The sequence below is a fragment of the Thalia democratica genome, chromosome 9 (genome assembly GCF_965202585.1).
Source record: "Thalia democratica chromosome 9, ktThaDemo2.hap1.1, whole genome shotgun sequence".
Taxonomy (NCBI): Eukaryota; Metazoa; Chordata; class Thaliacea; order Salpida; family Salpidae; genus Thalia; species Thalia democratica.
The window spans coordinates 16,797,411-16,812,486 of record NC_139173.1 but is presented as its reverse complement, the minus strand read 5'-3'; the positions used below and the strand labels follow the sequence as shown (position 1 = coordinate 16,812,486).

The window sequence follows — 15,076 nt, the reverse complement described above, 5'->3', positions numbered from 1 at the left end:
ATTTTATATCACATTTTTATTTCAATATCTAGTCACCAAAAAATCTAAGTCTAATTGCTAGCCCACTGTGCGATTCAAAAGGGTGCAAAGCAATTTAACTTATTTGTTTATTACCTTTACCTATATGTTATATTTTACACAATTGTAAAGATATTAAAATTAACAATGTACAAGAGATAACTGGACTTAAAGTAATTAATGTTGCCTCTCATAGTTTTGTTAAATATAGGTTTAAAGTAGTAAATTAAAAACTATTGAAAGTATAAATTTTATAAAAAACTTATAAAGTTATGTTAATTAAATAATAAAATAGATTATTTTCATATTTATAATAAATATGATATTCTATAAAATAAAAATAAACTCATAATATAATATACAACTATATATATAGTATACAAACAAATATTTAAACAACTGTTGTAGAAAAATTGTTTTTGAAATAAATTAAAAACTAAAGTTAGAATCCCATCTACAGCAATGTCAACAAGTAGATATTGTAAGTTCCAGAATGAATCCTCTGAGAATAGTCATGCCAGGATTTCAGGTTCAGGCATTTATAAATCATCAGATAGTTTTAACATAAAGAATAAAGATTGTTGTGACAAGTATGAAAACTTCGATTCTGAAAAGGAGTCTGTATTAAACTGGTCTGATCAAAAGATTGACGAAGAATATAGCCAATATCAAGATAATCTAGATAGAAATTTTACTTCAAGAAAAAGAATACATTCAAACGGTGAAGAAATGTTTAGTCATACAAGAAGTTAGTTATGTCTCTACTTTAATTTTTTAAATTTATGTTGGTTTTTTAGGTATTAAGGGCATAGGGAGGATAAACACCCTTTTTTGGTTTTTGATCTTATTTTGTATAGTTTATACTTAGCTACAAGATGCTTTTTACAGATTTTAAAAATTCAAAATAATTTTTGAGATATAGCCGGTCGAAGTTGGAGGCAACAATAGGATTCTTATGGGAGGCTCAAACTAAAACGACAAATAACAAGAAATCACTACAAATCTATCTCCTCCTACGTTTTTTAAGATAACTACCTCAAATTTTCAGGAAATGTTCCTTAATAAAATTTGAAAATTATCTCCTAAAGAATTAAAAAAAAATCATAAAATAAAAATTTTATAATAAAAAAACTAAAAAAAAAATTTTTTTTTGTTTGTTTTTTATATAAAATTTTATTTTTTAATTTTTTAAAAATTGTTTCAGACATAATTTTCTAATTATATTAAGGAACATATCCTGAAAATTTGAGGTAGTTATCTCAAAAAACGTAGGAGAAGATAGATTTTTAGTGAAATAGTCTATTTTTGTCGTTTTAGTTTGCGCCTCCCATAAGGAACCTATTGTTGCCTCCGACTTTGACTGGCTGTATATCAAAAATTATTTTGAATTTTTTAAATCTGTAAAAAGCATCTTGTAGCTTAGTTAAAACTTTATAAAATACGATCAAAAACCAAAAAAGGGTGTTTATCCCCCCTATGCCCTTAAATCATTCTTTTTATTGTCAGTTTTAAATGGTTTAAGAAAAATTCTGAAGAGTTATATTAATTTTAAGTTGTAAGAATAAAATTGTTTTTTAAAACAATAGTACTTCTACTGTCTTTGAAAAAATTAACAAATGCAGGCTTTTTATTTTTTAAGTACTTTCATTTTGTACTAAAATTTTTAAAGTGAAAAACAGCTGAAAATATATACAATTAATAGTAATAATAACAAATTATACAGTATCCTTCTTTTATTACACTGACAAATGTTTCTGTATGTTAAACAAGTCAACACACTTCAACTGAGTTCTATAAAAGATAAAACACACACAGAAATATATGCCAGTGTAATGAAAGAAGGGTACTGTATAGTTTGTTATTATTATATATTCCAGTGAACTTGTTTTGCTAGGATATTTTATTAACAAACGCTTAAATTTATATTTTGAATAGTTACAATTAGTAGCAATAATTTTATAAAGTAAACAAAATTAAAGTTAAAAAATAAACTTTTTGGGCTTTATAAATTTTACAAACAATTGTTCCATAATAAATTAAAAATTACATAAATAAAAATAAATTTCAAAATCTAATACTCGAAATTGCATACAAGTAAACAAGCTAAAACATCATAAACAAAAATGCCCTTTTCATAATAATCGTAAAATACCAAGCTCTAAAATATTAAATCTTTATAAGTTGTTTTATTTAAATTAATTTTTGCATTTAATCTTTTTATCCATACACTTTCTTTGTAGTCTAAACTTTAAGGGAATAGGGGGGTGGATGGCTTAATCACTTTTTTCACAATTTGATCTTATTTTATAGAGTTTTAACTAAGCTACAAGATGCTTTTTACAGATTTTAAAAGTTCAAAATGTTGTTTGAGATATAGCAGGTCAAAGTCAGAGGCTATAATATGTTTCATATAGAGAGCACAAACTAAAATTGAAAATAACTAGAGGTCACTAAAAATCTACCTCCTACATTTCTTGAGATAAATACCTCAAACCTTTAGGAAGTGATTCTTGCAAATTTTTGTAAATTCTGTAGAAACAAAATTTAAAAAAATTAAAAAATAAAGTTTTATAAAATAAAAAAAAAACAGTTTTTTTTAAATATTGCAAGGTCCTAATGCTATCATTCTGGTATTTAATTAAAGCTTTGATGTTAAAGCTTTAATTATTAAGCTAGTATTTTTTAATATTTCTTTTATATTAACCAACTTTTAAATTTTCTCAATAACTCATGCCAACTCAGGCTATTGTTAAGCCATTTAGTATAACTATGGGTTTTTTGAAATTCTAGATAGGCTCAGGATGACTCAGGGTAATTCAGGATAACTTAGAACAGTTTTGATTTTTTATAAAATTCTCAGGGTAATTTAAGTTAATACCCAGATTCAATATTTTGTTATTTTACATAACTAACTTCCTTCACAACATGATTTTTATTGATTCTGAAATGGTTATTTAATTTTTTTTAGCTTTGCAGCTAGTTCTTCCCTATTCTTAGGAATAACACTGTAGTTTTTGTTTTAAATCTGAAATTAATATTTATCATGATTTGAGTTATTCATGCAAGTGAGTACTTAATGTGGTAAGATTAAAGTTAGTTTAATAAAATTTCAAAAAAGTTTAAACTAAGTTCTATTATATATAAAGTTAATCAACAATGTTGCATAATTTTATACACAAATTTTGTTTTTAACCTAAATTGATTAAGGTTTTTAATGTTGAGTCTTCGAAGATAGTATTTCTCTTAAGTTTATTGAAAACCTAATAGAAAAACCTAGAAAAATAAATAAAAAGTATTTTTTAACAAAACTTTTGGCAACCCTACTTAACTTTAAAATAAAAATAAATATTTTATAAAAAATATTCTTTTATTCAAAATGCTTGTAAATTTTTGAATTAATACACTAAGTTCTATAGAAATTAAACATTAAAGCTGTTTTAACTGACAATGGATACTTTTAATTTAATTGTAGTTAGTTTATATATTTTTTATATATATCATCTAGTTAATAACCCTGATCGTGCAAGTAATTATAATTTGAAAAGATTTAAAATGCATCGTGCATTTTTGATTTATTTAAACTTCAAGCTATATGTATTTTAATAAGAAAACCTAAGCTGTGTAAACATAAAGACTTTGATTATACTGTTTCTTTTTTTTCATAAATAGTTTTATAAGTTGTTACATATGTTTTATTTATTTTTAGTTTCATTGTAATTAAAAGTACTTATGTATTGTTGATGACCATTACTTTTACATTGATTACCTTTTGGCTATATAAGCTAGGTTTGAAACTTTACTTTTGTTGCTTAGTAAACAACTGAAGAGTTAAGCACAAAATATATATTGTTATACAACTTGACCTATGTGTATTTTTTGAAATAAAATATCCAAGTTTAAAAAAATGTTTAATTTAATTATAATGAATATAACCAAAAAATCTCCAGTTTGTTATACACTGTAAGCTAAATTAGTGATAGAAATTATCATATAGTTATCTATTGTAAGATATACTTATAAAGTTTATAATTTATTATTACAATAATAACTTTTTGAATATTTTTGTTACACAATTTATTTATATTTCAAAATAAAATGGTTATTACCTAAGTTATATTTATAGCAATGCTGTTTTAAAAAGTTGTGAAAGGTGTTTAAAAATATACAAAATAATCTTTTCAAATTTTGAAATAATTTTTCTTCTTTTATTGTAATAGCTTCAAATTTTCACCAGGAAGCATAATAACAAAGAATCAAACTTTCAAAACTATCTAGTTATTTAATAACTTTATATTGATGTATATTTTTTATATATTGTAAAACTTGAAATAAATTATTTTAAGAACACAGTGTCAACTAATAACTTATTTTTATAAATTTATGTTTTGAATAAAAAAAAGTTATTCAATAATTAGATAGTTTTGAAAGTTTGATTTAAGTTAGTTGTTGGAAAACTTGGTCCTCATTTATTTATAGTTTAAGAATAGTTTATCAACTAAAAATAAGATAAATATTTGTTTTTTTTAATTAAAGATTATCAAGAAAGTCCTGGAAAAAAACCAGCAAAAATTTCAAGAACGTCAAAACCAAGGCTACAAGAAAAAGACCCTGTGGTTCTTGCAAGACGTGAAAAGCAAATTTCATATGGTAAAAATACAGTTGCCTACACCAATTACTTGGAAGCTGTTCCTAAGTAAGAATTTAATAACTTCACAATTTAAGTTTATTTATAAAAAGGTAACCAATAAAGTTTAACTGTGGATATCAATGTTAACATTTTAAACTTAAGTTTAAGCTCTTATTTATTTTGTGTACATTTATGCATTTAGTTTTAGAACTAAATTTTAAATAAAGTTTAAGATGAATTGATATGAGTGTATCATGGTTGCCATTCACTCAGGCTACTTAGGATGACTGGGCGTTGAAACTCAGGCTTATATGAATTTTTTCTACAGATTTCGATCTAATTTGAGTTTTTTTTTTAATTTCTAACTGTTTTTTTTTAACAAAAAAGTTTTTATTCTGTAAAAATTTAGTTTTTACTTGGTCCTTTATTTATTTTTTTTTTTTTAATATTTAAGCTTGATTAGTAGTTTTTTGTTTTTGGCTAGTAACAATATTTTTCCAGTTTAATCGAAAACTTAGCCCAACTCAGGATAGTTTGATGTAACTCAGGCTGGCTTTTTTTCCTCAAAGAGTGGCACATTGATATAAAAATGTTTTTTTTTGGTTTTTGATGATATATTTATGTAGTTTTGTACTTTACTTCATTTTTATTAGCAATAGAAAATCTTAAATACAAATAAGTCTACTAACTGAACAAAAATAAAAGTTTGATTATTGAAGTTTCAGTCATTTTATGCTTATTAAGTAAAAATGAATAATTATTTCTAGTATCTCTATGCATTTTTAGTAAAAATTGAATAAAATGACATTTGTGATTCAAATAGTGGTAAGTTAAGTATTAGAAAAAACAAATAAAGTAAAGATTAGAGGCGAAATGTGATAGCATCATAGGGGCCAGGATCACTTAAATTAATTCAAATGTTATTGATCTCCTGTTAAAATATGAAGTTATGTTAAAACTACAAAAAAAAAATTAATAAAATATTTATTTATATGATTTTGCTGTATAAAATTTTGTTTGTGTTGTTCTGAACTCCGTATGATGTCGTCATGCGTTTCCAATGGTAGAGATAATCTTTTATATTCTAATAAGAGTTTATGTTTACTGATTAAGTAAAACTATTTTCGATCGTATTAAAACTTTATAATTGCGACTTTTGCAATCATTCATATATTTTTTTTGTATACCAAGTTACCAAAAAAAAAACTAAAATATTCAAAAGCAGCTAGAACCAATGCAGAAAATACCAAAATAAATTAAGTATTAGGTTTTGTATTTTTTTTTGCTAAATATGAATAGTTAAATGATTTTTTTTATCACTTAATTTTATCAGTACCTTCAGATAATTATATTGCTTGAAATATACAATTTGGACAATGTATTTTTGTTTGATTTATTGGAACTTTAATGTCTATTTTTAGAATTTATTTTAAAGCTCATGTCAAAAAACTAATTAAAACTCAGAACAATGTATAGTACAACAACAATACAAAAAAAAGGCACTATTTTCCATACCAATCTGTTTTAAATTGTTTACAATTTTTTATAGAGTAATGATTAAAATGTTAGTGAAGTATATATATGAACTCACATGCCTTTTTAAACTTGATTAGTTTTCTAATTTGTTAAGTTTTGTCGTGTGTTTGTTATTTATTTATGCTAAGTTTCATATATTTACAAAAATATGGCGGTTGCTTATAGGGCAATGACCTCCATTTTTTAGAAATTTGGTGTTTAAACTACTTAAAAAAAACAAAAATTGGTAAAGTGTTCAAAGCTGAAGACTCGAAATAATATGTGATAAAATAACTTCGCTCAAAGTAGCTTTGAATAATAGCCATACCACCTGGTTCATCAGACCCATTTCATCAGCTTTTAGTAGACTTTTTCTTCAATTATGACTGAATGAGTATCAATTAGAACAAAACGTAGGTGTCAGTTTACCGAGAGCTTTTGGTCTGATGATACAGATCACAAGGTCAACTTTATGAATGTTAAATTTGGATAATTGTATCTATTTTATTTTTAAAGTGAAATAATATTTGCCTTAAGTAGCATTTTTGTTGAGAATTTAGGTTTTGAATTGACTTAGCTACAAATTATTCTATAAACTATTACTTGTAACACTAATAAGTGTATTTAACACTAATCTCCCTTTTCTTTAAATAGTGAAAAATAAGATTTTATTGATAAAGGGTATGAAATCTATAAATTTAATGATTTACAAATTTAATTATAAAACCAAACAATGTTTAACTCAATTAATAAATAAACTTAATGAGATCCTAAGTAATAATAAATATCTGTAAAAAAAACATTTATAGAGACATTAAAGCTAAGCTTAAATTTACAAACTATTTTTGAACCCATAACAAAAAAACACTATCTTTAAAGACTAAAACCTAAAAAAAACCTAAAACCTAAAACCTAAAAAAAGACTAACACCTTTAAAGACCTAAATATAGAGAGTTTTTTGTAGCGTCTTACACTATATTTATTATTTTAGCAGATATTTTTTCTTAGTCTAGTTAAGTCCTTGATCTAAAGAAGTTATGCTTCAAAAAATTATTAGTTAAAAAAATATTAATACTACTAGTTGAATCAATTTTAATCATTTGTTTATTGTTTGTTTAGTTATTTTTTTATAGAGAGTTTTTTGTAACGTCTTACACTATATTTATTATTTTAGCAGATATTTTTTCTTAGTCTAACTAAGTCCTTGATCTAAAGAAGTTATGCTTCAAAAAATTATTAGTTAAAAAAAATATTAATAGTACTAGTTGAATTAATTTTAACCATTTGTTTATTGTTTGTTTAGTTATTTTTTTTATCAGTAAAAAACTCTTTTTTTTTATTTAATAAACACTAAACTGCGCTACATAACTATCAAAAACAGACCGTATGAAATTCTGAGACCGGTTTCGTCCTTACTAGAACTTGTCAGGTAGACTAGTTCATTCACACCTAAGAGTTTCTTTAGGGCGCAGCTAAAAAGTTTTGTCTGATTGACAAAATGATTCATTGTTACTATGTTTATCTTGCGATTCCTAATAGAGACAAAACCAGGTCGCAAAATGTCACATGGACTGTTATTGATTTGGATTTTGATTATATTATCTTTGGTTTTTAACATTCACTATTTAAACTAAATTAATATTTAATTGATTAATATGATTTAACAAAAATTTTTAGATAAATATTTGTAAAATATGTTATGTGATTTGTAGTTTTTATCAAATATTTGTTATTATTAAACGTCTTAATATTTTTTTCTATCTCTATAATCATATATCAATTATATAGTATCTCTAAATTTTATTACAATCCGCTTAAAAAAAACTTTATTGTTATTTCATTTTTGAGTTAAAATTTATGACTTACTACGCTCTTGTCACTATAGTTATACTTTTTAACTTGATAAGTCATGCTCTTTTACAACATTGTACTAATTTATTCCTCTTCTTATTTAGTCTAAGCTTACATAGTATTAAAATTATAAATTTATTTGTAACTTATAAATATGCAAGAAGTTGTCTTTTCATCTAATAAATAAAAATTAAATGGTAATAAAACCTTACATAGAACATTTAAATACTAGAAAATTAAAAAAAAATATTTTGTTTAATCTTTCATGTAAACTTTAAAGAATTAATATTAGTATGAAAAAGTGGACTTAAACATTTTAAAATTAATCTTAAGAAATGAAATTTCTTTAGATTTTTTTTGTAAAATTTGAATTTAACTAATATTTTGTTTAATATTTTCTATTCAGGTTAAGAAATTGGTAAACTTTTCAATTCGAAAACATATCAAACCCTGAAAACGAAACTATAAAATAAACTTTTAAATTGGATATGAAAACATATTATTAAAAAACAAACTTTTTAAAACAGTTTAAAAATCTAGTCACATAAACAAACTTTTAGATTTTTCATAAACTAGGCTCTTAGTTTTATATATTACGCTTACAAAATGTGTAGCCGGAAATAGTTTTTAGCTTGCATAAAAATTTAAAATTCCTTATTTTTAAAGTTTAAATGTTTGTGAATTTAGTCTTTGTCAGTCACTCAAAAAAAAAATTTATTAAATTCTTTTTTAACTATTTATTTTTCTTATTCATTAAAAAAATCTTATTTAATCTTATTTTTTGTTATTTTTGGCACATGATAATCAATCTGTAAAGAGATCACATGAGTAACAATCAATTTCTACAATTATCATGTTATTTTGTAAGCTTAAATTAAAAATATTTTGGTTAAATTATATTTTATTTTTACCATTATTTCTCAATTGTTTTACTAAAGACAGTTGGCTGAAAGAGCTTTAAGATAAATTTAACAGTCATGCAATCTGTCATATTAGATATTATATCTATCTTTTAACAACAATATATGTTTTGAAATTTGTTAAATTCTCCAAAAACATCACATAATTTATATTTCAATTAATTAAAAAAAAAAAATTAAACTTAACAAGTTTAATATAAAGTACTCACGTAATTCAAGTTAAATTAACAACTACACATGAATAAAGTGAAATAGCTTTAAAGCACATATAAAAAAATCTAAGTTAAAATAGCTAATTATTTGATTACATATCTAACAGAAGTAAGAGATCAAAATTTCATCCAACGACTCCTAACAAAAATTCAAAGGCAAGCAGAAGACATTGGGATTCAAAAATAAAAACTTGGAGAAAAGCGCTCCATGACGTTGAAGGTTATAAAAAGTCCGAAGAAAATAAATTTATAGATTCAATGTTAGTTTTTTATAGATTTTGTTTTCTTTTTTATATAACCTTTTAAGATTTATATAGTATTTATTGATTTTGAATTAAGGTAATATAAGGTTTAGTAACAAACAATAAAAATACCATAGATACTTGAGGCAATGATAATAATTAAAAATATGAATAAGATAAATTTAAACTATTAGATCCTTAACTCTCTAAACTTGAGATGTTTTATAGAGTTTTGTTTAAAATTAGAATATTAATATATAATAGTAGGAAATAAGACATATACTCATAGAAATAAAAGTAATTCATACATGTAAATCGTTTCACTTACAGTTAAAGTAAAATATTTTTACTGCTTAGCATTTAAAGACTAATAATAACATATATTTTCAATTAAGTACTTTTAAAACCAATTTATTTTTTATTTTTATTTGTTATTTTAGTACACAAATTAGACTTTTTAAACTGGTGTAAGTAATTATATATAAAAATACTTAGTTACAATGTAATAAACTTCTTTTTGTTGTATTTTCAGGGTTGCCACACACTCAGGGAAACTCAGGGAATTTCGATTCTTTTTTTTTAATTCAGGGAAACTCAGGGCAGTTTTGTTTTTTTCTAGAAATTTCAGGGAAATTTTAAGATTTTTAAAAAAATCTCAGGGAATTTTTTTTCTAGATCTAGAATGAGATTTTGTTAATCCAGTTTCAATATTTTGTTTATAAAAGTTTATTTTATTCATTTTTAAGTGCTTATTTAAAAATTTTAAGCCTTGCGGCAAGTTCTTCAATATTCTTAGAATTAAAATGGTAATTTTTTAATAAATAAAAATAATTTTAAGGGTTTGAAAAAAACTCAGGGAAACTCAAGGAAGTTTAAGGTTACTCAGGGAAGTTTCTGGTCACTCAGGGAAGATTTTTTGACTCAAAGAGTGGCAACCCTGATTTTGTTTATTAAAATGCAAAGTTTGTGTATGGGTATTTGAAGTATTTAAATAATTTTTTTAATTTTGCATGATCAAAATATAAATTAATCTAAACGCTTAAGAAAAAATTAAAACTCATTTCTGATAGGGATGCGAAAAAGAAGAAAAACATACCGTTGACAGATAGTGAAAAACACACTTTGAAGGTCATCTTTGGCCTTGATTCAAAAGCCTCAGCCGCCAAAAATTTCAACGACGAGCCGGAGATAAAGCTGGAGCACGATCCAGACATTGAAATAAAAGAAGAGGATTGTCCAATCAAAGAGGAGCCGGTGGTGAATGTCGAAGTAAAGCGGGAGGACGACTTGAGGCGCCGAAGGAACTGCAACAGCGAATCGGAGTCCGACGACGACCTGATATTTCTGGACGATGACGAAGGGTTTTAGTAGCGGTGGTGTTATGTGTTCTGTTGTTTTTCCTGGATAAAAAATTTTTTAACTTCTTTTGCTAGAGATTAAAAAAAAAATTACTATTGGTAGCATCTATTGTAGTTTTTAATAATTGCAAAATGATATATAAAATGTTATTAAGAATAAAACTTTTGAAAATAAACAATATTGCTGTTTAAATTGTGGATACCTAGTATGACATTGTATAGAATAATGCATAAAGTTTCTTTCAATTACTTTTCATTCACTTATTTAATATTTCTTTCAAATTAGATTTATACATCTTTTTTATTTAGTTAACACTTGAAGTTGTTTTGAAAATAATCTATTACACATTGAAATGTTGTTGCATGAGTATTGTAACTTTTGAGTTTTATTTATAGTATACTGTTTAATATTATGTTGATTAAAATATAAAATTTCAAAGAGCTAGTTACATAATTTTATAGTATAATCATTTTGTTATTTTTATTAGATAAGAATAGCTAATTAAATTTACTGTATTAAAAAAAATTTACTACAAAAACTCTGCTAACATAACACAAAAACAATATAATTCCACCAGGTATTTGAATCTTAGGAATTTTCTAACTATACACTTGTAAACATTTTTTGATTGTAGTTGAGAATGATCTGCAGAGTTCCAATTTTCAGTGACTTTTCTTAGTACTTTTGAAAAAACACTTAATTTGTCTTGATAAAATCTTAAAAAACACTTTTATCTTGAATTTATTGTTTTTGCTAGTGTTTGACCAATTCTTTATTACGTATACAACTGTTTTTGATAAAATTCATTAATTGAAAGAAAAGTTTTCCAATTTTTTAAGTTACGCGTCTATAGTCAAACTAAGTATAGTTCTAAACTTAATTAAGTTTTGAATAGAAGTTCTAAACTTCAAGACACAGAAAAACTTTTTTTCATATCAAGTGAAATTAACAGTTGTTAATGCTTTATCACGCAGGGCTTAGAAAACTGGTTAAGTAAAAATTTGTGGTCAGCGATATACTACAAGCTAAAAATACACTATTTTCAAACAATACTTTTTTTGATCAAAACTTACAAGTAGACTTATTTAATAAATACTGATAATTGCTAATTATATAAATTTTTTATCACTTTTTTAGTTTAAGATAATATCACATGACTACGACAATTATTTTAAATAACTGTGGCCAAAGCAGTCTTTCTTCTTTAAAGTGCGGCCCTCGAGCATTTTTAAAGAAAGTTGGCTCGTGGTTTATAATAGGCTGCCCACCTCTGATTCATGAGAACGTGCAATTTAAAAAAAAACGATATTTTTATTGGTGTTAAAAAAAAATCACAGAGAAGGGTTATAATTAAATCATTTATTATTATCAACAATTTAATAAATTAATATAATACTAGGTATTATTTAGTGTTTTTTAACATTTACTCATTAGAACAACTTGAATTTGAATTTTTTATAGAAACTAAGCTGTTTTATGGCAGATGGTACTCTATTAAATTAGTGGTAGCTAAGAGAGCTTAAAATAACAGCTTAGGATTTAAGCTATCATATACAAATCAAGTACAGTTGAGTTTCTCATTATGATTTTTTAATTATTTAGAATACTAATGTTCTACGTGTCTAAATATAATTGAATGGGTGTTGTGAACAGTACTCATACTTGCGAAATTTAATAAGTACATTTAGGATTGTCTTATATTAATCATTCTTCTAATCGTTATAATTTTCCTCAATTTTCAGTATGAAATAATTAAGAGTTCGAAATATAATAAGTTTATTGACATCAATAGTTTCACTTTCTAGTTTTACCAGTTTTTATTTTAAAAAAGTTGTATTTTTTCTATTTATGTGTAGGAAATAAGTTATTTGTGAATCAAGTATATCACTTGAAAACTAAAATTGTATTGAAAATTAAGGGACACGCTCAAAATCCACCCAGTCAAAATCTAGAACCGCTTACCGATCGAGGATAAGGGCTAGGGGTGGTAGTGAAAAACAAACAGAAAATAAATTTTAAAAACGCAATTTTTTTTTAATAAATTAATAAAAAAGGAAAATGTTAAAAAAAATCGGGTGGATTTTGATAGTATACCAAAACTAGGTATATCCTTAGTAAAATGTTTCTATCTATATTGTCAAATGCTTTACTTAAATCCTAAGAGACTGCACAAACTGAATTTCTTTTATCAAAGTTGAACAGTATTTCTCAACAAATTCTGACGGTGCCAAATAGGTGGAACGACCCTCACTACAGCCGAACTGAGAATTGTTTAGGACATTGTATTTAGTAATAACTTACAGGCGATTGTAGATTACCTTTTGAACTATTTTATTTGTACTAGACAAAAGTGAGATAGGTCTTTAGTTTCCTGGTATTTAATCTAAACCTGATTTAAAAATCGGAATTAATTTTGCATAGGCTACTTGGACATACACCTTAAATGCTTTAAATTTATATTTGTTTTATATTGTTTTTATTTATATTTCAAAACAATTTAATAAGTAATAACAACTAGAGTTTCATTATTAACTATTTTAGTTTACTGTAGTAACTTTATATAACTATGATTTTTTTTTTAACAACTGCAACCCGATGAAGACTTTCCTTTATACAGTGCGGCCCTCGAGCAAAATTTACCAAGAAAATTGGCTCGTGATGTTGCCGAGCTCCTAATCTATAAAAAGAGCAGTATTCAGAAATGCACAATAGTCACCTTATCAAAAATTGACATGTCGCGACAATTTTTCACTTTGCTTGATCATTTAAACACTAGATTTTTTCAAACAAACTAAACTTTTTACTTGTTTTAAAACAATGTTTTCAAGCAAAACGTTTTGATTGTATAAGTTCTTAATTGTAAAATTTAAGGGTCATTTAAAAGCGACCGTTCATGCAAAAATGAATCTTTGTGCAAAAGTCACTTTGTAAAGTTTTGACCCGTTCCCCTTAAAAGTAATCAAAAATATAATAATATTACTTTTTACAATTGTACTTTTGACAATTAATACTTTTAACTATAAAAAATATTCTTATTAAGCGTCTAGATTTAATTTTATCAACACTCACACATGTTTATATATATATAATCAAAAAAAAATTAAACACTTTCTTTATTTGACAAAGTGGTTTAATAAAATTTACTGAATATTTTCATACTTAACAAGTATAGTCTGTGTTACCCCACTTAATAAAATCTAAGTCCACTACTTTTGTATGTATACACTTATGTGGTGTAATTATATTAAAAGTTCTATTTCATAAATAAAAGACTTGAGATGAATTAAACTAATTATTATATATTCAGACTTAACTTATTTTATTGTTATCTTCCATTTGAGTGTGTGCTTTTTAGGCTGCTGTTGAGCAGGCATTTTTGGGCTGTTTTTAAAGTGTATTTTAAAGAAGAAGGTAAATGTAATCTCATTTAAAATTAAATGTGTTGTACAAGGTTTAAAAAAATTATGTGGTATGTGAAAGTTTAGAAACAGGATTTTAGTTTTCTTTAGTTATTTTCACTAAATTAATATGGTATTTAAATTTTCTTTTTTGCTTTTTATTTTTTTGCTATATGGTAAGTAACATAGTATAAATAAACCTATTTATAATTAATAAACTAGTTCGTTGAAACTAGATTTGATTTATACGTTAATAATGGTTGGTTAGATCACAACAGCGGTTTCTCGCGACTGATCCTCCCTGATGAATCCTAATTAGGACGAAACCGGTCGTAGGATTGTCTCGGATGCTGTTGTTTTTGATCGTGCGGTGAAGTTCATTGTTTATTATTTATAAGTAGGATATAAATTGTGATTTTAAATGAAAAAAAAAATATATTCATCGGTTTTACCTACAGTTTTAAAATACACATATTTACAATAAATTGTAAAATTACACAAGCATTTTTGGCGAAACTTGTTGTAAAGTAGCAAGTAATGTTAATTAAACAAAAAGAAGCAATTTAATTGATATAAAAATTGTTACTACTTTGAATAGTGAGCAGTACAAGTCACATTCAGTTTGTGTAAAAGGAGAAGTTTACTTGTTTGTTTGGTTTAAATTTGTAATTTTTTGAATATGTCAGTTGAAAAATAATCTCCTGGCAGTAAATCCTAGACTAAAGCTGCTGATATGATTGATGGTCGTAGAGTTTATTCTGCTTGTGCATTCATGGACAATGTCTTTGTTTTTTGAGGAGTGTGAAAAGATGCTAGTGGTTTACGGACAACTCGCAGTTATTGATTAAAGTTTAATACAACAAGTAAAAAATGGAACGGAATTGCAAGAATGAGGCAAGCAAGAGAAAATTCAGCTTGCGGTGGTTTGAGGAAG

At 24.8% G+C, this 15,076-nt stretch overlaps 1 protein-coding gene across 1 annotated transcript; it reads left to right on the top strand.

Moving 5' to 3' along the window:
* The first annotated feature begins 431 nt into the window (after window positions 1-431).
* On the top strand, window positions 432-11,175 carry LOC145844258 (uncharacterized). The gene is made up of 4 exons (XM_082951637.1): window positions 432-766; window positions 4,552-4,711; window positions 9,251-9,403; window positions 10,456-11,175. Exons 1-4 carry the CDS (start codon window positions 481-483, stop codon window positions 10,751-10,753), a joined length of 897 nt encoding a protein of 298 aa, XP_082807763.1. The 5' UTR covers window positions 432-480; the 3' UTR covers window positions 10,754-11,175.
* Window positions 11,176-15,076: the final 3,901 nt, after the last annotated feature.